The 17,757-nt window shown below is 32.5% G+C and overlaps 1 protein-coding gene across 1 annotated transcript in view; it reads left to right on the forward strand.

The window, feature by feature from the left end:
• The window catches only part of LOC149897456 (orexin/Hypocretin receptor type 1-like), a 69,723-nt gene extending 55,435 nt beyond the window's left edge, over positions 1-14,288 (forward strand). The window contains exons 6-7 of the mRNA XM_090116452.1: positions 2,364-2,476; positions 13,591-14,288. Of these exons, the coding sequence (XP_089972578.1) occupies positions 2,364-2,476; positions 13,591-13,919 (442 nt within the window). The 3' untranslated portion in view covers positions 13,920-14,288. The remainder of the gene's footprint in view (positions 1-2,363; positions 2,477-13,590) is intronic.
• The last annotated feature ends 3,469 nt before the right edge of the window (positions 14,289-17,757 follow it).

Genomic DNA, 17,757 nt, shown 5'->3' on the forward strand with positions numbered 1-17,757 from the left:
TATTCAAAAGCCAAATCAACTGCTAACTTGATCCCAGCGTATGTATTATTCCAAAGAGAATTCTATCCTAACAATGCCATACTCATACGTTCATTCTATGAAAAGCTATGAAGCTATTAGCTACACTCCCATTTCAAGCTATAAAAACCAGGTTTGCTGGGGACAAAGTGCTTGCAAACTTCTATGAATAGATACGTATCGTTATGCAGAGTAATTTCTCGCCTGTGTGTTTGTATGTAACTGAATCCTATAGACTCTATTTTGAAATAAACGGACAGATTTATTTCAAACTCTGCGCACTTATTAAATTCAAATTTTGTTCCACATTTTTGTACAGGTTTAATTCAAACTTTGTTCACCTACCGAATAGATGAGAGGCTGTTATAGTAGGTACATATAATGTATTATAACTACATTGAATTAAAGCGTGTTCTTTAATTGTGCTACACTCCAATATCAACACTATAAAAAACAGGCTTTCACAGGAAAGTGCTTGCAAAACTATAAATACATATCGTTATCCAGAGTAAGTAATTGCTATTTTTCATAGTTTTCGAGCACAAAACACTGAACGAGCGTCTGGTTGAAATAACACTCATTACGGTTCGCCACGTGCCGACTGGCTTTGACAATTGAAAATTTCAATTAAGCGCCAGCACTGCGTACTTGTATGGTAGAATTTTCTGGGGTGTTATCGTTTTTTAATATGTTAAACTTTAATTTGTGCATTTAACACTCATTACTATGATACTTTTATTTGAAGTTTGAACACGGCATTACTTACTGAAATGTATGAAAATATTGCAGGCTTCATCAGATGTTCATTTATTTTAATCAAAGTTGATTAAAATGAATACATAAATTCAATTTAACAACACCTTTTAAAAGACTATTAAAGGCGCTGAAAACTAAGCTTAGTTACGATTGATTGGACTGACTGGTTGGCTTGGTTGATAGTGGCCCTGCCTTCCAAGCCAGAGGTCGTGGGTTCGATTCCCAAAATATATTTGTGGGGCAAACAAATACATATACATATTTGTCTGATGAACATAGATGTTTGCTCTGTGTCTGGGCGTTAATTATCTATATAAGTACTAGTGTACTAGTGTACCGGCTTCGCCCGTGGTACCTACATGTTTAAACTATCCTATCTCTCAAGTTGGATCGAACTGCACATGGTGTGCGAATTTTATTATAATCAGTTAAGTGGTTTAGGAGTCCATTGAGGACAAACATTGTGACACGAGATTTATTGTATTAAGATTTATAAAAAAATTATATATATGTATGTTTATCAGCCATCCATCCTCCATATCACAAGCGAAAGCTTAGTATGGGATCAGATTGTGCCGTGTGTGAAAATTGTCCTAAATATTTATTTACTTATTTAGTCCGCATAAAAATAGCTTATAATACCTTCTCGGTAAAATTTCTATGACTATGGTAAAATAATGTTGAACTTTGTTTTAAAGTTAAATCGTTGCAGCCAAAGAAAAATTTATATTATTCCGCTCTGTGATATTTCTTTAGGATAATAATAGGAACTTATGGATTTATCGCATGTCCGGATAACGAATATCACTTAAAAGAACTGGAAAGAACCATTGTAGTTCTTAACAATATGGAAAAGTTTGTTTTTAAAATCACGACACTAGTTTATAACGAGAGTTTAAACTGTTCTTGTTAAACTTATAGCACCAAAATACACAATAAATTCAATAAATATTAAAACTTTTGTTTAGTTTGTATCAATTTACTGCAAAATTGCAAAATGAATAAGCTCTTAAGTCTCCGTTTTGGAACCAATTTATGATATTCTTTTAAAAATGTTTACCTCACACAAAAGTCACTCATATGAGTTTGTTTCTCAACCATATGACTAACAAGCTTTCCGCCGGCGGCTCCGCCCGCGGTTTTAAAGAAAAACTCGCATAGTTCCCGTTCCCGTGGAATTTCCGGGATAAAACCTATCCTATATTACTCGTGGATAATGTAGCTTTGAAAGAATTTTTGAAATCGGTCCAGTAGTTTATAAGCCTATTCATTACAATCAAACAAACAAAGTTTTCCTCTTTATAATATTAGTGTAGATGATTACCATAGATAATTCATTTTATATTTCCGAGTGAACCATACGGCGTATAAACAAACAACTCAGAGACATTAAAAACTCACTCGTACGCCTATAATTTATATACTTAACCAGTAACTTACTCATTTCTTAATTAATTAATAATTTCGTGTTTTTTTTAATTTCCATTAGTCAGTTTGGAACCGAATAATATGAAACAAAACACTTCTCATACGCCATACAATTAAGCACCCTATAGTAAAGTGAATAACGTTCAATTTCTCTTCCCCAGGGTGGCATACGACGTGCAGCAAAGCGACATAATGACATGTATTTCACTGATCTCACACGTCATGTGCTACGCCAACTCAGCGGTCAACCCACTCATATACAACTTCATGAGTGGTAAGTCTAACACACGAATCTGTGATCTAACTAATAGTTATAGGGTCCATTTTCCAATATCATGGACAGTAATGGAATAGGTTATTTCTCTTGTTATATATAAATTATAAAGGTTTGTATGCATTTTTGAACTCTCATAAATTTCCAAAAATATATTTCAGACTTAAGTTCAAAATAGCCATAAACAATTTCACAGCATGTCTCATTCAATCAAAAACAACGTAATAGATAAAATAACTAGTTAATTTCAGTAGTTTTCAAGTAAAAACATTACATACAAACAATCAAATCCTTCTTCTCCCAAATCAGTCTTCTAAATTAAACGTATGTAAACCCGAGAACTTTTAAATGCTTGTATACATTTCAACAATTAATTGGAAAACTTTTAAACATATGATAATTATGTAAATTAATAAGCTTTTGCATTTGCGTAACAAATTACCACTATTGAAATATATGTAAATTCCGTATATCTGTTGCTTATAATGCAGAATAATATTTAACATAAACATACAAGTGATAACTGCGTTAAAAACAACCGACTTCAAACTTGCATTTGCAACATTTACAAATATACAGACAAAAATGCTCATAAAATAAAAACTAGTGGGCCTATCCGAATAAAATTTTTATGGGACCAATTCAACACCATCCCGCATCGAACAAAAAAAGAATCACGTAAATCGGTTCAGAAACCTCGGAGTAATCGGTGTACATACATAAAAAAAAACATACCGGCCGAATTGATAACCTCCTCCTTTTTTTTGAAGTCGGTTAAAAACGAGAATCTCTAATTTCAATGATAAAAGAAAATATATTTTCTCCTTGATTATATTGTATGCAGTTGATGAGAAATGTTTGGAAACTATTCCTGAAATAAATTGGAAAATAGTAATCTCTAAAATAGAAAGCTCTCTCTCTCTTCGTATAGTGACAAAAAAAATGTGTGCGTGTACTAGTGTACACACGTAAGAAGTGAAACTTCTTTATCATCTTATTTTTCAAAAAATAATTTACTATATGCAACTTTATAGAAATACGTCGAATCACCCGTGGTAGGGATAAGAAAAAGATGGCGCGTAACGGAAAAATGTCACGCGTAACGAAAAAATGTTACACTATTTTTTTTTCAACCCACCCAACCCATTAAAATAATAATTTAGTGTCTTGTATTGTTTTTCTCATAATCATAACTATTCATATTTTATCTTCGTATTTTACCTCAGTTCTCACGTTATTCTTTCATTTATACAGATACTTAATATTTTGCACGAATGAGTCGATATTTATACAACATTTACATTGAAATAAAGAAATAAATCTTGTGCATTTCTAGCAGATACATTCTTGTATAAAGAAAAATAGAAATATTTCCGTGTACTTTTAGATTTTTTCTTGTACATAAAGAAAAAAGAAACGATCCGATATAACAACATTGAATTCTTATACGTAAAGAAAACATAAAGAGGAATCGTTCCGATATAGCTTTGAAGAATAATAAGCTTGTAAGTAAAAAGATACAAATGCCAAAAAAGCGTGTGTGTCGAGCACACGTGTCAGAAGTGAAACTTCTTCGCTCTCTTCTTCAAAATCGTCGCCTTACATGACGTGATGGTATTGCCATGACGCCACCTTTATACTCCCAACGAGCTTAAAAAGTTTCATTTCAAAATTCGATTAGAAAAACAGATGTGCATTTACCCCACAAGGGGACAAACTTGCATAAAGGTTAGATCGTAGGCGAAATGAATTTAAAATTCTATGCTTGTCTTGTGTGGGCAGAAGGCCGGTTATGTTGGTTCTTTAGTAATTAAAAAGCTTTTAAGAACACGTTTTATGGGTTTTTCCTATTAATAGTGACTTTAATTTGTTTTTTTAGGGTTCTGTATACGAGATATTACATTATAGAAAAATAACAATTTATGTATAAAAATAAACTTTTCTAAACATTCTATATCTAAATAAAGCACTGAAACAAAACCATTGAGGAATATATACCTATAATATACCTAATATATAGAAATACCTTAAAAAGGTATTATACGAATATAATACCTATTTAAGGTATTTCTTTCTGATACATAAAATTCATTTGTCGTGGTGTTTGTAGTTAAACTCCTCCGAAACGGCTGGACCGATTCTCATGAAATTTTGTATGCATATCGGGTAGGAGTAAACATCATACTAAATCTCATACCCCTAAGTTATAAGAGTAATGAAGAAGAACACTTTCCGTGACAGCTGTCTATCAGTTACTAAAAAATATTTAGTTGGTTTTTGCATTGACTGAGAACAACTTTTCACAGCAAAACGTGGCTGTTGTAAGTATATTAAATATTTTGAACAAACACTTTATTATTTTATTATTGTTCATACAATATTTTTAAAATTGTTAGCACCAAATCCACTTAAGGGCAAAAGATTTTTATCTATATTATTACCACGCTAACGAGACAATATTATACACTAGCTTTCCTCCCGCGGCTTCGCCCGCTTTGTCTAAAATTTAACACATTTTAAGCTATCTATTAAAAAAACCGCATCAAAATCGGAAGCGTAGTTTTAAAGATCTAAACATAAGCAGGGACAGATAGCGGGAAGCAACTTTGTTGTATAGTAAAAATATTATATAATATAGTGACATTATTATATTAAAAATATTATATTACACAAGTAAATAATATATTTTTCTTAATGCAAATATCAATTCCATATTGCTTGCTCATTATAAAATTGTTTGACGTCCAGCATACTCCGAGGCACTATTGAAGAAATTTTCTATAAAGGATACTATTTTCTCTTTGTTACCCGATTGGATAATGGGACAGTATCAACGTATAATATTGTATTATATCCTATCCTACTAATATTATAAATGCGAAAGTTTGTTAGGATGTGTATGTGTGTGTTTGTGACTCTTTCTCGCAAATACTACTGAACCGATTACAATTAAATTTAGCATACATATTAACTAACTTGGGTAACTTAACACATAGGATAGGTTTTATCCCGAAAATCACATGGGAACGGGAACTATGCGGTATATAACCTCTTTAAATACGCGGGCGAAGCCGCGGGCGGAAAGCTAATTATTATATAAATATTAAATAAGCTTATAGTCTTGACCGACAATTACTATGATTTCGCCATTTGTGTCCTTGTTTTCTTTAAAAAGTAGTGAATCTATTTCTTATGCACGTATCCTCAGGCATAGATTAAACCCCGGCGACGGGCTGCCGCTGATGGGGTCACGGATGAATTCTAATCATACCCGTGGCCCTGTCGCTGATGCGGCTTGACGGAACACAGTGGGGTTTTGGTCGGTAGGAATCCGACATAACCCACGGCCTCTTCCCCGGAGGCCGTGGGTATCTATGCAAGATTTCCCCACTAAAAAAAAAAAAAAAAGGCATAGATTAAACGAAATGGTTAGGGAGCCAGGTGCAAATTTGGTTAACTATTTCCTCTCAAGAGATAATTCGTCAGACGCATGAGAGTATAGTATTATAAAGCCTCGTGAACGTCAGCTGGCGCTAGGTTGGGGGGGTGAGCGGTTGTACCCTCCCACGCACATAGGAAAAAAAATACATTCATTCATTCATTTCCTCTCAGCTAAAAATTTGTCAAATTGTAGCTAACCCAATATCTCAACGAAAAAAAATAGTCAGCTGGTTACAACATGGTGTATTATACGTCAGCTGGTGTCTTGAACATGAAAGTTAAATTTAAAGAAAAATTTATTTTCCGTTATTTCCTCTCAAACAAAAATTTACCTGATGATAGCTTATATGTAACTGTGGATAAATATATATGTCAGCTGGCTGTATCTTGGTGGAAAAACCGTCAGCTGATACGGGAGGCTACAACCGCTCTTCCCCCCAACCGAGCTCCAGCTGACGTTCACGAGGCTTCATAATACTATACTTTGATGCATTTTACTAATTACCGCTTGAGAGGAACTTGGTCATAAAATCTGCTGCTGGCTCCCGGACCAAAAATAGAAACCAAAAAAATCATCGAAATGAATTCGCGTACAAGCATACAATTTTTGCTCAAAATATTAATGTTTAAAGAATAGACAAATGTTATATCGTCTCACATACTTTTTTCCAAGTATTAATTATAAAGTTTATTTAGCTTATAAAAACACTGCCCTACATACTAAGGTAAACCGTATCGTACCTACCATTGTATCTCAACAGGAACACACAGACAAACACATCATGAAACTTTCATCCCACTAATGTACCCTTATCTTAAGAACGTAATCTGAAGCTATATTAACAAAATAAGAACAATAGAATATTTACAAAGACGTCTTCACAAAGCTACAAAGGGAAGAAAAGTACAAGCGGTCTGATTAACTATTTATTTTCACTGTTCGCGACACTGTGATATTTGAAGGGTATTTTTGCTAATTATCTTGCAGTAAAATTACAGAACACACTGTATAATTAACGCGCATTTTATAAGACTATGACTATTATAATATAAGAGAATATTAGCAGAAACGTTTTTATACGAATGTAGTTTTTATGAAGTCCTGTGTAGGTTAAAGTGATTTTCCTATCACCTACACTATGTTTATTGTTTAGCTCTCTAACTTAGTCTGAGACGTTTAAGGTGGATGTTCCGACCGTCCCTCCATACATTTTTGATTACCTCTAAACACTTAACACAGACACTATTTCTTTAAAACTAATCATTTTATCACTTCTCTATAATGAAATGTGTGCGCGTTCGACCTTTTTAATCAATAATTTACAATATTTACTTAGAAAAACAACAGTAAAATACCGGAAAAATTTGACACTTCTACAGTAGTGTGCGTGACTTTTGCCAAGCGAAACACGACATAAAGCACGACATCTAGCGCATAGACTATATACTTATTACAGATCTAGCGCGTCAATGTCTAAACGAAAGGCGATGTTTAGACATTGACGCGCTAGATGTCGTGCATTCGCGTTCGTTATCTTATACATAATGAGCATAATTCTAATAAATCAAAGTTCTGTGTAAAAATTAAGTAATTTCATTTCCAATCGTTCAAAGAAAATAACAATAAAATAAAATAAAACTAATGACCTTAGAAACTATGTTTTTTTTTGTAAACAATTTATTACTCATTATTGTTCGTCCGTCGTAGGTCTGTAAACTGTATTGTACACTGAAGGTAAATGGTACTGTAGGTACTTTAGTTCGGCGTCGTCATCGGCTTGATATAAAATTACATTCTTGATTTCATTGACACGCGCTATGATTTGCGCGCGGAATTTCTTGTGTTGTGAATTTATTTTTGTATGCTATGCATTTTAATTGATTCAAATTGCAATGTTTCTCTAGTATGCATTTGAGACTATATTGTAAATTGTAATAATTGATCGTGGGTATAGTAATTAATTATTCTAATAACGCAATTAGTAATACATATATGTATTTTCGGTGGGATTCAAAACAAAAAATTGGCCCGTGATTTTTATGAAATTTCACCACATTCCAAATCACATCAATCATAGTTCATACACATGTATGACGAAAGTGATTAGTATTGTGGCTAACATTGACTCATCAGTTCATCACTGAAACCAGTGATAAATCAGTACCTATATCATATTGTGTTTGAATATTTTTAAACAATGATATAAGTATACAATTATTATAAATCGGTAAACTATCAAAGTAATCACAAACTTGCAAACATTGGTAAAATGTCCAGTAGTTTATGAGCCTATTCATTACAATCAAACAAACAAACAAAGTTTTCCTCTTTATAATATTAGTGTAGACAAACACTATGAATACGATCACGAATGCAAATTCGGGGATTTTCTAATTATTGCTAAATAATAATTGAATTCGTTTTGAAATACTCTATAATTTTTAGTGTATAAATAGACATTTATAATGTGGTGCTCATTTTTTTGTACTGCTAACGCTATTGTAGGTACCTATTTTCGTTGTTTTATTTCAAGTGAACACGGCCATACAATTTTGTCACGAGCCGCCTATGATTGTAGGTAGGTACTTTTGTTAGGCTCCTTCGTCGTCCGCGTCGCGTCGGCTCGAAAGTTCTTGATTTCATTGTCACGCGCTATGATTTGCGCGCGGATTTTCTTGTGTTGTGAATTTATTTTTGTATTATTATTATTTTTTATTTTTTTTTTATTTTATTGATTCAAATAAAATATTTCACTAGTATGCATTTGAGACTATATTGTATTATGTATAATTTATCGTAGGTATAGTTATTCTTATAACGCAGTTATATTTTCGGTGGGACAATTTGACCCGTGATTTTTCTGAAATATCACCACTTTGCAAATCACATCAATCATACACACGTATGACGAAAGTATAGTGGCTAACATTGACTCATCAGTTCATCACTGAAACCAGTGATAAATCAGTATATCATATTTTATTGTGTTTGAATATTTTTTAAACAACGATATACCTATACAATATTATTATAAATCGGTAAACTACCAAAGTACCTACTTCCGAATTTTCAGACAGACAAACAAGTAGTTTGAACACGCAGTTTTCTTATACTAGTAGCAAAAATCAAAACCATAATATTATGTTTACCTACTATATTTTACTAAAAGTCGAGTGCGTCGAAATCGTAAATAATAGGTAATATAATGTTTTTCACCTTCCTGGTTATTTTCCCATAGTAAATAGTGTTTTAGGTTTGTTGTTGTAGGTAGGAATAATAATAATTATTCTTACTTGTTCGTTATGAAATGTATATTGAAATAATTTACTTTTACAAATCATTAGTGATATTAGTTTTGAGTGAAAATGCTTGGATCAGCATAATATTATATGGTACTTCAAATACATGTTTTGATAAAAAAACAATAGGGTCATAAAATAAAACTGCGTTTTATTGTAATCAATGTTGACAGTTTTAAATTCCAAAATTATTGATCAATAAAATAGTTTACACCAACATATATAACTTTTATTTTTATAACCATCGTTCATAATATAAACCGTAGCAGGTGGCGTTTTGAAGTTCTGTCTACTCATACAGAAAAATGGAAAACTTGCTTGCTTTACTTTGGCAACTCGAAGCGTGGTCGTCCGTCGTAGGTACTTTTGTTTTGTTACTCAGGAGGATAACCTCAGACTGTAGACACTGTAGTGATGTCAAGACAAATGTGCGAAAGACTGTAAATTCAGACGCTAATTTAGAAGACGGGCTACCCATTGGGGCTGTTGAAATTGTCTGGAGATCCTTTTGGAACTCATCCATTCTGTGGTTAAACACTTCAAACATCTGATCAATAGACTGTGTGATGGATTCCATATTAGTTTTAGTGCAGTGGCAGTGTAAATGTTGTTGTTGAGGTTATGTAAATTTAACACTTTAGTTAACTACCAAGATATAAAGAAATGAGGATAGGACACAATAACTATTGGTTGAGGTATTTATAAACTCATAATATACTTTTAAAAAAATCACGTTTTAATAAATTTCTAGAATTAAATTAGAACAGCTGATTCAAAATAGCCTAAAAAATCTTAATAATAATAATTACGCTTCACAGCAAGAAGAAATGTACCATAATTATGTACCCGCACAAAGTCGATATTGTGTTGCCTACCGTTCGACTCAATGGCTAGGGTTGTAACTACCTTTAATAATTATTACCAAACTAATAAACCGAGTGATGCGAAATAACCATAATTCTTTGAGAGTTTGATAAAATGATCAGGCAGGTATTTTCTTTAATCCTCTGAATTCTCGGTTACTAAATTGTATCGTTGAAATTATTCTTAATCGCGTAAATTTAATAAATAATCATATGGAAAACACTTTTCATTTGTTTTTTTACTTTCACGCCCAACTACTATACAATAATTACGTTGTTTCGGTATTTTGACGAGAAAACGCAGGAAACATCCGTTGTATCATTTTAGATAGATTGTATATTTTGTATCTGTAGAATTGAAATCAAAGCTATGTATATGTTGTCTCCATTCTTTTCTTATCGGATTGTTGATCCCAATGCGAATGCGTCACTAAAATTTTATAAAAGACAATTAAGAACATCAAAAATAAAGTGATACGTAAATATTTCACAGTGCAATATATTATGTAATTAATAATAATTATATATTTATGAAAAAATAATTACATCAGATTTAATAATCGCAATTGTTTTGAATGTATATATGAATAAATGATTACATCATAATAGTAATAATCACAATTGTTTTATTTCCCATTTGTTGCAACCCTAGCATATTTTCATGTAGCAGCAGAAGTACCTACACTGGCGGCGCGGCGGCATCGTGCGACATCAAAGGCATTGCCTTACTAGGTAAGTTTATAATGATTAACTCTTTAATAATTATTTTTGACTTTACTCATTTCTTTTATTATATAATTTACGTTTTACTTTTACAGAATCCGATTCAATGGATTATGAAGACGAGTCACACAACGCCATACGATAGTGATGATGAATGAACATTTCAATAAATGCATGCGTGTTTTTTTATGTTGTTTTGTAATTGTTAATTGTTTCTTAAATAAAGAAATAAACTAAATATTTAAATGATGATTTGTTATTTGCAACACAATTTTATATTTGAGATTCTTTACAAATGTATATTTAGTTTTGTATCATCAAATTTATAAATTTTATTCCATAGTTTTCAAAATTAAATGTAAATGACCATAAAAACATTAATAAAGTAAATCATTGATGTAAGGTCAGGGAACGTAATACATATATACATCTGACCATGTAGAAGCTAAGTCTTGTTGACTGCTGAAGTCTGTAAAGTTTTGTTGTCTGCTGAAGTCTGTACGCAATGATAATGTCTGCCGTTTCGAAAATAAGTTTTTAAGACCCTAATAAATAAAATATATGAATGGCAGATCTGGTCAAATACTTTCAAAATTGTATTTTTTTCAGCACTTTCATAAGTGTCTGCCAGAATGTTATCCGCGTGATAATGGTCTGCCATTGTTATTTTCCGATAGTAATAATAATCTATTTTCAAATATCAAAATGGCAGACGTGGTCAAATGGTTTCAAAGTTCGCCAAAAATTTCCACCTGTCTTACCTAAGCGCGCGCCCCGTCCACCACTCTGGGCTTAGTGACTCCTCATCTCATGTATAGTAGGTATAGGGGAATCAACACACAAAAATCCAGGTCTGGTCAAATACATACAGGTAGCTTTGCGCTAGCTCTCTAGCTATTACTTCTTATGGAGAGAAAACGTAAACATGTGCCACGGGCGAAGCCGGGGCGGACCGCTAGTAAATAATAAAATAATAAATAGTGTATTAGATTTGTTATTGTATCTTGTATACCTACGAATAATTATTCTTACGTCTTGTTGGGAAATGTTCAAATACCTACCTATTGAAATAATTTACTGTTACAAATCATTAGTGTTATTAGTTTTGAGTGAATAGGCATGGATCAGAAATTCAGAATATAATATGCTACTAACTACTCAAATACATACATGTTTACACAACAAACACCACTGACCTCTATAACTATAAGTTATAGAGGTCAGTGACCGTCAGTGACAAACACTATGGATACCTACGCTCGCGAATGCAAATTCGGTGATTTACTAATTATTGATACCTAGTCATTGAATTCGTTTTGAAATAGCCTGTACTTTGTAATTTTTAGTGTTATAGACATTTATAAAATGTGGTGCTCATTTTTTTGTAATAAATCATCCCGAACGCTATTGTATTTTCGTTGTTTTATTTCAAGTGAACACCTATACAATTTTGTCACGAGCCGCCTCTGGCCTCTGGGTGAAATAAACAAGTCAAATGATTTTTGTTCTAATTGTATTTTGGTAGTAGTTTGTTTAGAATTTACATTACCATTGTTTAATTTTTACCTACTATATTTTACTAAAAGTCGAGTGCGTCGAAATCGTAAATATCTTTTTCACCTTCCTGGTTTTTTTCCATAGTAAATAGTGTTTTAGATTTGTTGTTGTATGAATAATTATTCTTAGCATAATATTATATCATAGGTATATGCTACTTCAAATACATGTTTTGATAAAAAAAACAATAGTGTAATGTAATAAAATAAAACTGCGTTTTATTGTAATCAATTTTGACATTATTTATTTCCCAAAATTACAACAAAATAGTTTACGCCAACAAATATAACTTTTATTTTTATAACAATCCTACTTGTTTTACATTCACGCCATCTAGACTTAAATCTTTATCATTTTTGTATACGTCTGTGTGTGTAAACGACCCTGTATGCAATGACAGATGTTATAATGCATTTTTTTACCGAATTGGGTGGATTTTAAGGCAATGATATGACATATTTCAATAAAATATAATATTCAGTAACCGCCATGACTATTCCTACGACCTTAATCTTTTCCAATTACGCAAAAACTCAAATAAACTAGAAATGTAGAATTCAGCGCCATCTAGCGGGACATTGGCTGGGAACAGATCGTAGGAATCACCTTAAAGCTTTATGTAGAGCAGCCTGCTAAAGCAATTGCTGCGCAAAGCAGCAGTGTAGACGTGGCTTGGCTGAGGAAAATGACAGCAGATGTGGATTGCTCGCTCTGTTGGATTTTAATTCAATTTATAAGGGAGATTCTTTAATTTATTAACAAAATTTGAGTCGTTTTTATGAATAATAATGTTATTCGTAATCCAAACAATATCTTTATAAGACATTGCATAATATTTTCTCTGTTTAACATCATCTATTTTATTTACTCTTCTCTTTCTATTTTATCTGTACTTCTGTTTTTTCGCTCTAAAATACGTCACAGAAATATTTTGCTTGCAGGTTTCCCAGGGTTTTCAGGTTAGTGTATCTACTCGCCATTGGTTTGAATACTTTAAATATTATTTTCATCGGGAACCGCATGCATTTAATATTTTTGTTACACGTATTTGTGTCATTTTTATTTATCCGCATGATCTCCGAACCACGTTATTCCCCAATCTTTATTTCGACTTCACATTTTATTCGCACTTTAATTTCTTCCAAATCTAAACTGTGTGCGTCACCTACACCTTTGAGTTCTCTTTTGTTGGTAAAAAGATCCAAATGTAACTATTCCTTTTTGTTACAGGCAAGTTCAGGCGGGAATTCCACCGATCCTATTTCAAATGCCTGTGTTGCTGTTTTGGAGCACCCCCTGAACAGAATGGAACCTCCTTCGCTCCAATAGGCAGCTCCCGCGCCGGCACCACCAGAACAATCGTTCGACGTAACGACTCTTGCGCCAGCTACAGACTCACACACCTCTCCCCATCCAACCACAACATACACAGAGACATCAGGAACACAAACAACACCTCCTTCATCGAACACATGAATGGAAACCGACGGCTCAAAGTTCGTGATGATTCCATCAGCGAGTCTGCAAGGTTCACACTGACAACTGACGTCAGAGATTGACAGTTAGGTAAGGACTACGGGTACAGACAGGGCACTTACGCAAGGCGATCCAACAGTGACGGACAGAGACGAGCCCAATGCGACTGTTTTAAAGACATTGGACAAAGAAGCAGACCTGATACAAGTGATAATGAAAGGTACAGTGACACATATACCGATTACCGCGGTGAAAACGAAGTCACCGAAATGTATACCGATGAAAACGGGTATAAATTTAAGTTTAATCGTAGTTTAAATAACTGTCATAGGAATAGGAAGATTAACACTTTGTTTTAATGTACATATTGGTGTGTATGATAGTTTTATTTGTATACGTAGTATATTATTATTAGTCTGTGGTTTTATCGATAAACGTAGTGTAAGTAGTGTTGTAAGATATTATGTAAGCAGTCTTTAGAGATATAAAGAGGACTTTTACAGAAAATAAACAGAAAGATATGCAGTATTAACTCTTTATTTCATATTATGAGATAATTATATGGCATAATAAAAACTACAGTATTATGGCATCCATTAAGCATGAATAAACTATAAATATTATATTACAGTATTAATTACATTGCCTATTTAATATTAATGAATACTTCATTGAGTCTCTGATGGAATATGATACTTTATAAAATGTTAATTTGAAATGACATAATAGAAGTTATTTTGCAACGCCAAAAGCCGGCTACGAACGTACCTGCCGTAGGGGCAATATTGGAACAATATCAATTGCACGGCGTTCTTCTCTAAATTGCTCCTACTTGCCTATATAATACACATCACAATCAAGGGTGCGGATTCAATATTGCCCCTGCTGCGGATATGTGAGTACCCCGCATAAGTCAGTACAAATCGGTGAAAATCCTCATATCATCAAAGGAAAAGTGAAATTAATGTTTTTATAGATGTCTATAAACATTAGATATTGCCATATATTATAGACAACGACTTCAGTAATAAGAAAAGGCGCCAAGTTTAATATAAAAATTCCGCATTTATTAAGGAATAAATGTTTAGTGAAACCCTTTTTGACATGGTTGAGTTTCCTTTTATGCTTGTTACTAGGTTATATAAATAACTAGTGGTCCGCCCCGGCTTCGCCCGTGGTACATATTTCGCAATAAAAGGTAGCCTATGTCCTTTCTCGGGTATCAAAATATCTCCATACCAAATTTCATGCAAATTGGTTCAGTAGTTTAGGCGTGATTGAGTAACAGACAGACAGACAGAGTTACTTTCGCATTTATAATATTAGTATGGATTTACTTTACAAAAGACTTTTCTATCCTTTATAAGATTGCTAATCAATCGAATTAGCAATGATTTCCTCTTTATTTATAAAAATTAAAAACTTTGCCTTTTAAAAGTTGTTCTACTTCAGGGAAAGCCTTTACCTCGGCACAATAGTTTTTTCTTTAAAACTGCTTAAGTGTTTAAAAGCAAACTTTGTCCGCGGCAGCGAAGTACGAGGTGGTCTCGGTAATAAGTTGGGAAACAGGAAACACAATTTAAAGGGAATGAGAATACCTAGTAATGTGTTAATTACATTAAATCATAAGTGAAAAATTTTTACTTAGTCAATCAAAAAAATCAAAATCCATCAAGAGACACAGTTGAGAGCACATCATGCGTTTATCGCTAAGACAGCGATCTCTTCCAGACAACCTGGTGGTCAAGGAGAAACATTTTATAATATGAAACACTCAAATTATAGCTATGTATACTTGCTTTAATTGCTATGGTTCACTTATGCAAGCCCTTTCATGTAGTTGCACGTGATTTACTTTGACCTTGTTTTACAACGTTATACAAACTCAATTACATAAGATATATAAAGAGAAATTATTCAAGAGGAAAGGTCTAGAATATTTTTGAATTTCAATTCTAATTATGTTCAATGTATCTTTAGTTTAATTTTTCTCATAATCCTCCCTTCTTAAGTTAGGTACCTAACGTATGGTAGGAGAATCTTTCCTATTTTTTCGTTGATTCTATATTACATATATCTCTTTTGACCAAAATGATCACGACTCTCACTCGTCTTTCTATTATAAAGAATAGCCAGATGTGAAGCAGTCCATTCACTCATTACGTTTTATGAAAAATAACTAATGTGTAATGTTGAAACATTCAAATAAAAAAAATCTTATGTAAATACCTAAGTAATTTTATATATTACTAGCGGTCCGCCCCGGCTTCGCCCGTGGTACATGTTTACGTTTTCTCTACATAAGAACCATCCTCGTACTTCAAGGAATATAATAAAAAAAGAATTATCGAAATCGGTTCAGCCGTTCTCGAGTTATGCGCTTACTAACACATTTTGCGATTCATTTTTATATATAAGAAGACTAGCGGTCCGCCCCGGCTTCGCCCGTGGTACATATTTACGTTTTCTCTACATAAAAACCATCCTCGTACTTCAAGGAATATAATAAAAAAAGAATTATCGAAATCGGTTCAGCCGTTCTCGAGTTATGCGCTTACTAACACATTTTGCGATTCATTTTTATATATAAGATTTTGTCTTACACAGTACAGGCGTTTCATTTCATACAACTAATAACGCTCTAATTAGGAAAATAGTAATAAGATACCTTTAATTATCTCGTTATTTTATCGTATGACACACTAATCATTCATGAAATCGGATACTCAATGTTATAATTGCAATGTTGGTAAACATGCGCAGGCGCATACGCAGGAAACTACTTGTTTATAAACTGATCCATGATCGATACGCGTGCATTTATTTTCGGATTACTCAATATTATAATGGTTTGTGTGTATAAAAACGAATGGAACGGTTTTGCTAAAATTTGGGAAATGGATAGTTCCAAATATTACCTGATTAGTATGAGTTTATACTTAATAATTAATGACTAATTGATTTGCAAAAAAAATTTTTCAATGACATAAAAGGACATTATTTTATCAATTAAAAACTATGGCAGTTATGAAAATAAGCCAATTGTATACGAGTTTACCATTGTTCCTTTAAATTAAAAAACACTACTTACCTATTCTTTAAATTTTTCCTTGACAAATAAAAAAATGGTCTAGGAAAAACTAGTCTACGTTTGCGTGTAACTATAAATCTACTATCATAAAAAAGCTGGTATAATACCTATGATTATCTTTTATATAAAAATGAATCGCAAAATGTGTTGGTAAGCGCATAACTCGAGAACGGCTGAACCGATTTCGATAATTCTTTTTTTATTATATTCCTTGAAGTACGTAGGTTCTTATGTAGAGAAAACGTAAACATGTACCACGGGCGAAGCCGGGGCGGACCGCTAGAATTATTATAAACATATAAATGATACCACTATAACATAAAAATAAACTTTTTATATCAATATAATTCGAAAATGATTTTCAATAGACGATGAAAGTCCCCAGCGATACATCATTATAATAATTTTACAAGAGCACTTGACAGGCAATCCATTGGATTAGCTTACATCTCGATATTTGCTATTTTAATCATCTCAGAAATATTTAACCGACTTTAAAAAGTGAAGAATTAAATATGTATTTATTTTATTTTTTAAGGTTTTTTGGGCATAAATTGAAGTAATACTACATAACTTAAAATTTATTGAGTGGCGGCATTGTGAGTTTGAACTTAATACATTCAAAATAATATACAATTATTAAGCCTAATAATATTCAGTAAATACGTGTTTAATTGTAATATAATATGTAATACACTATGAATTTCAATAATAATTTCAAACCATTATGATTTTTTTTAGTATAATCCATATACTAATATTATAAATGCGAAAGTTACTCTGTCTGTCTGTCTGTTACTCAATCACGCCTAAACTACTGAACCAATTTG

This window comes from Colias eurytheme, chromosome 25 (assembly GCF_061535395.1).
Source record: "Colias eurytheme isolate Ceu_HAF_F1 chromosome 25, ilColEury1 Martin Lab GWU primary, whole genome shotgun sequence".
Classification (NCBI taxonomy): domain Eukaryota; kingdom Metazoa; phylum Arthropoda; class Insecta; order Lepidoptera; family Pieridae; genus Colias; species Colias eurytheme.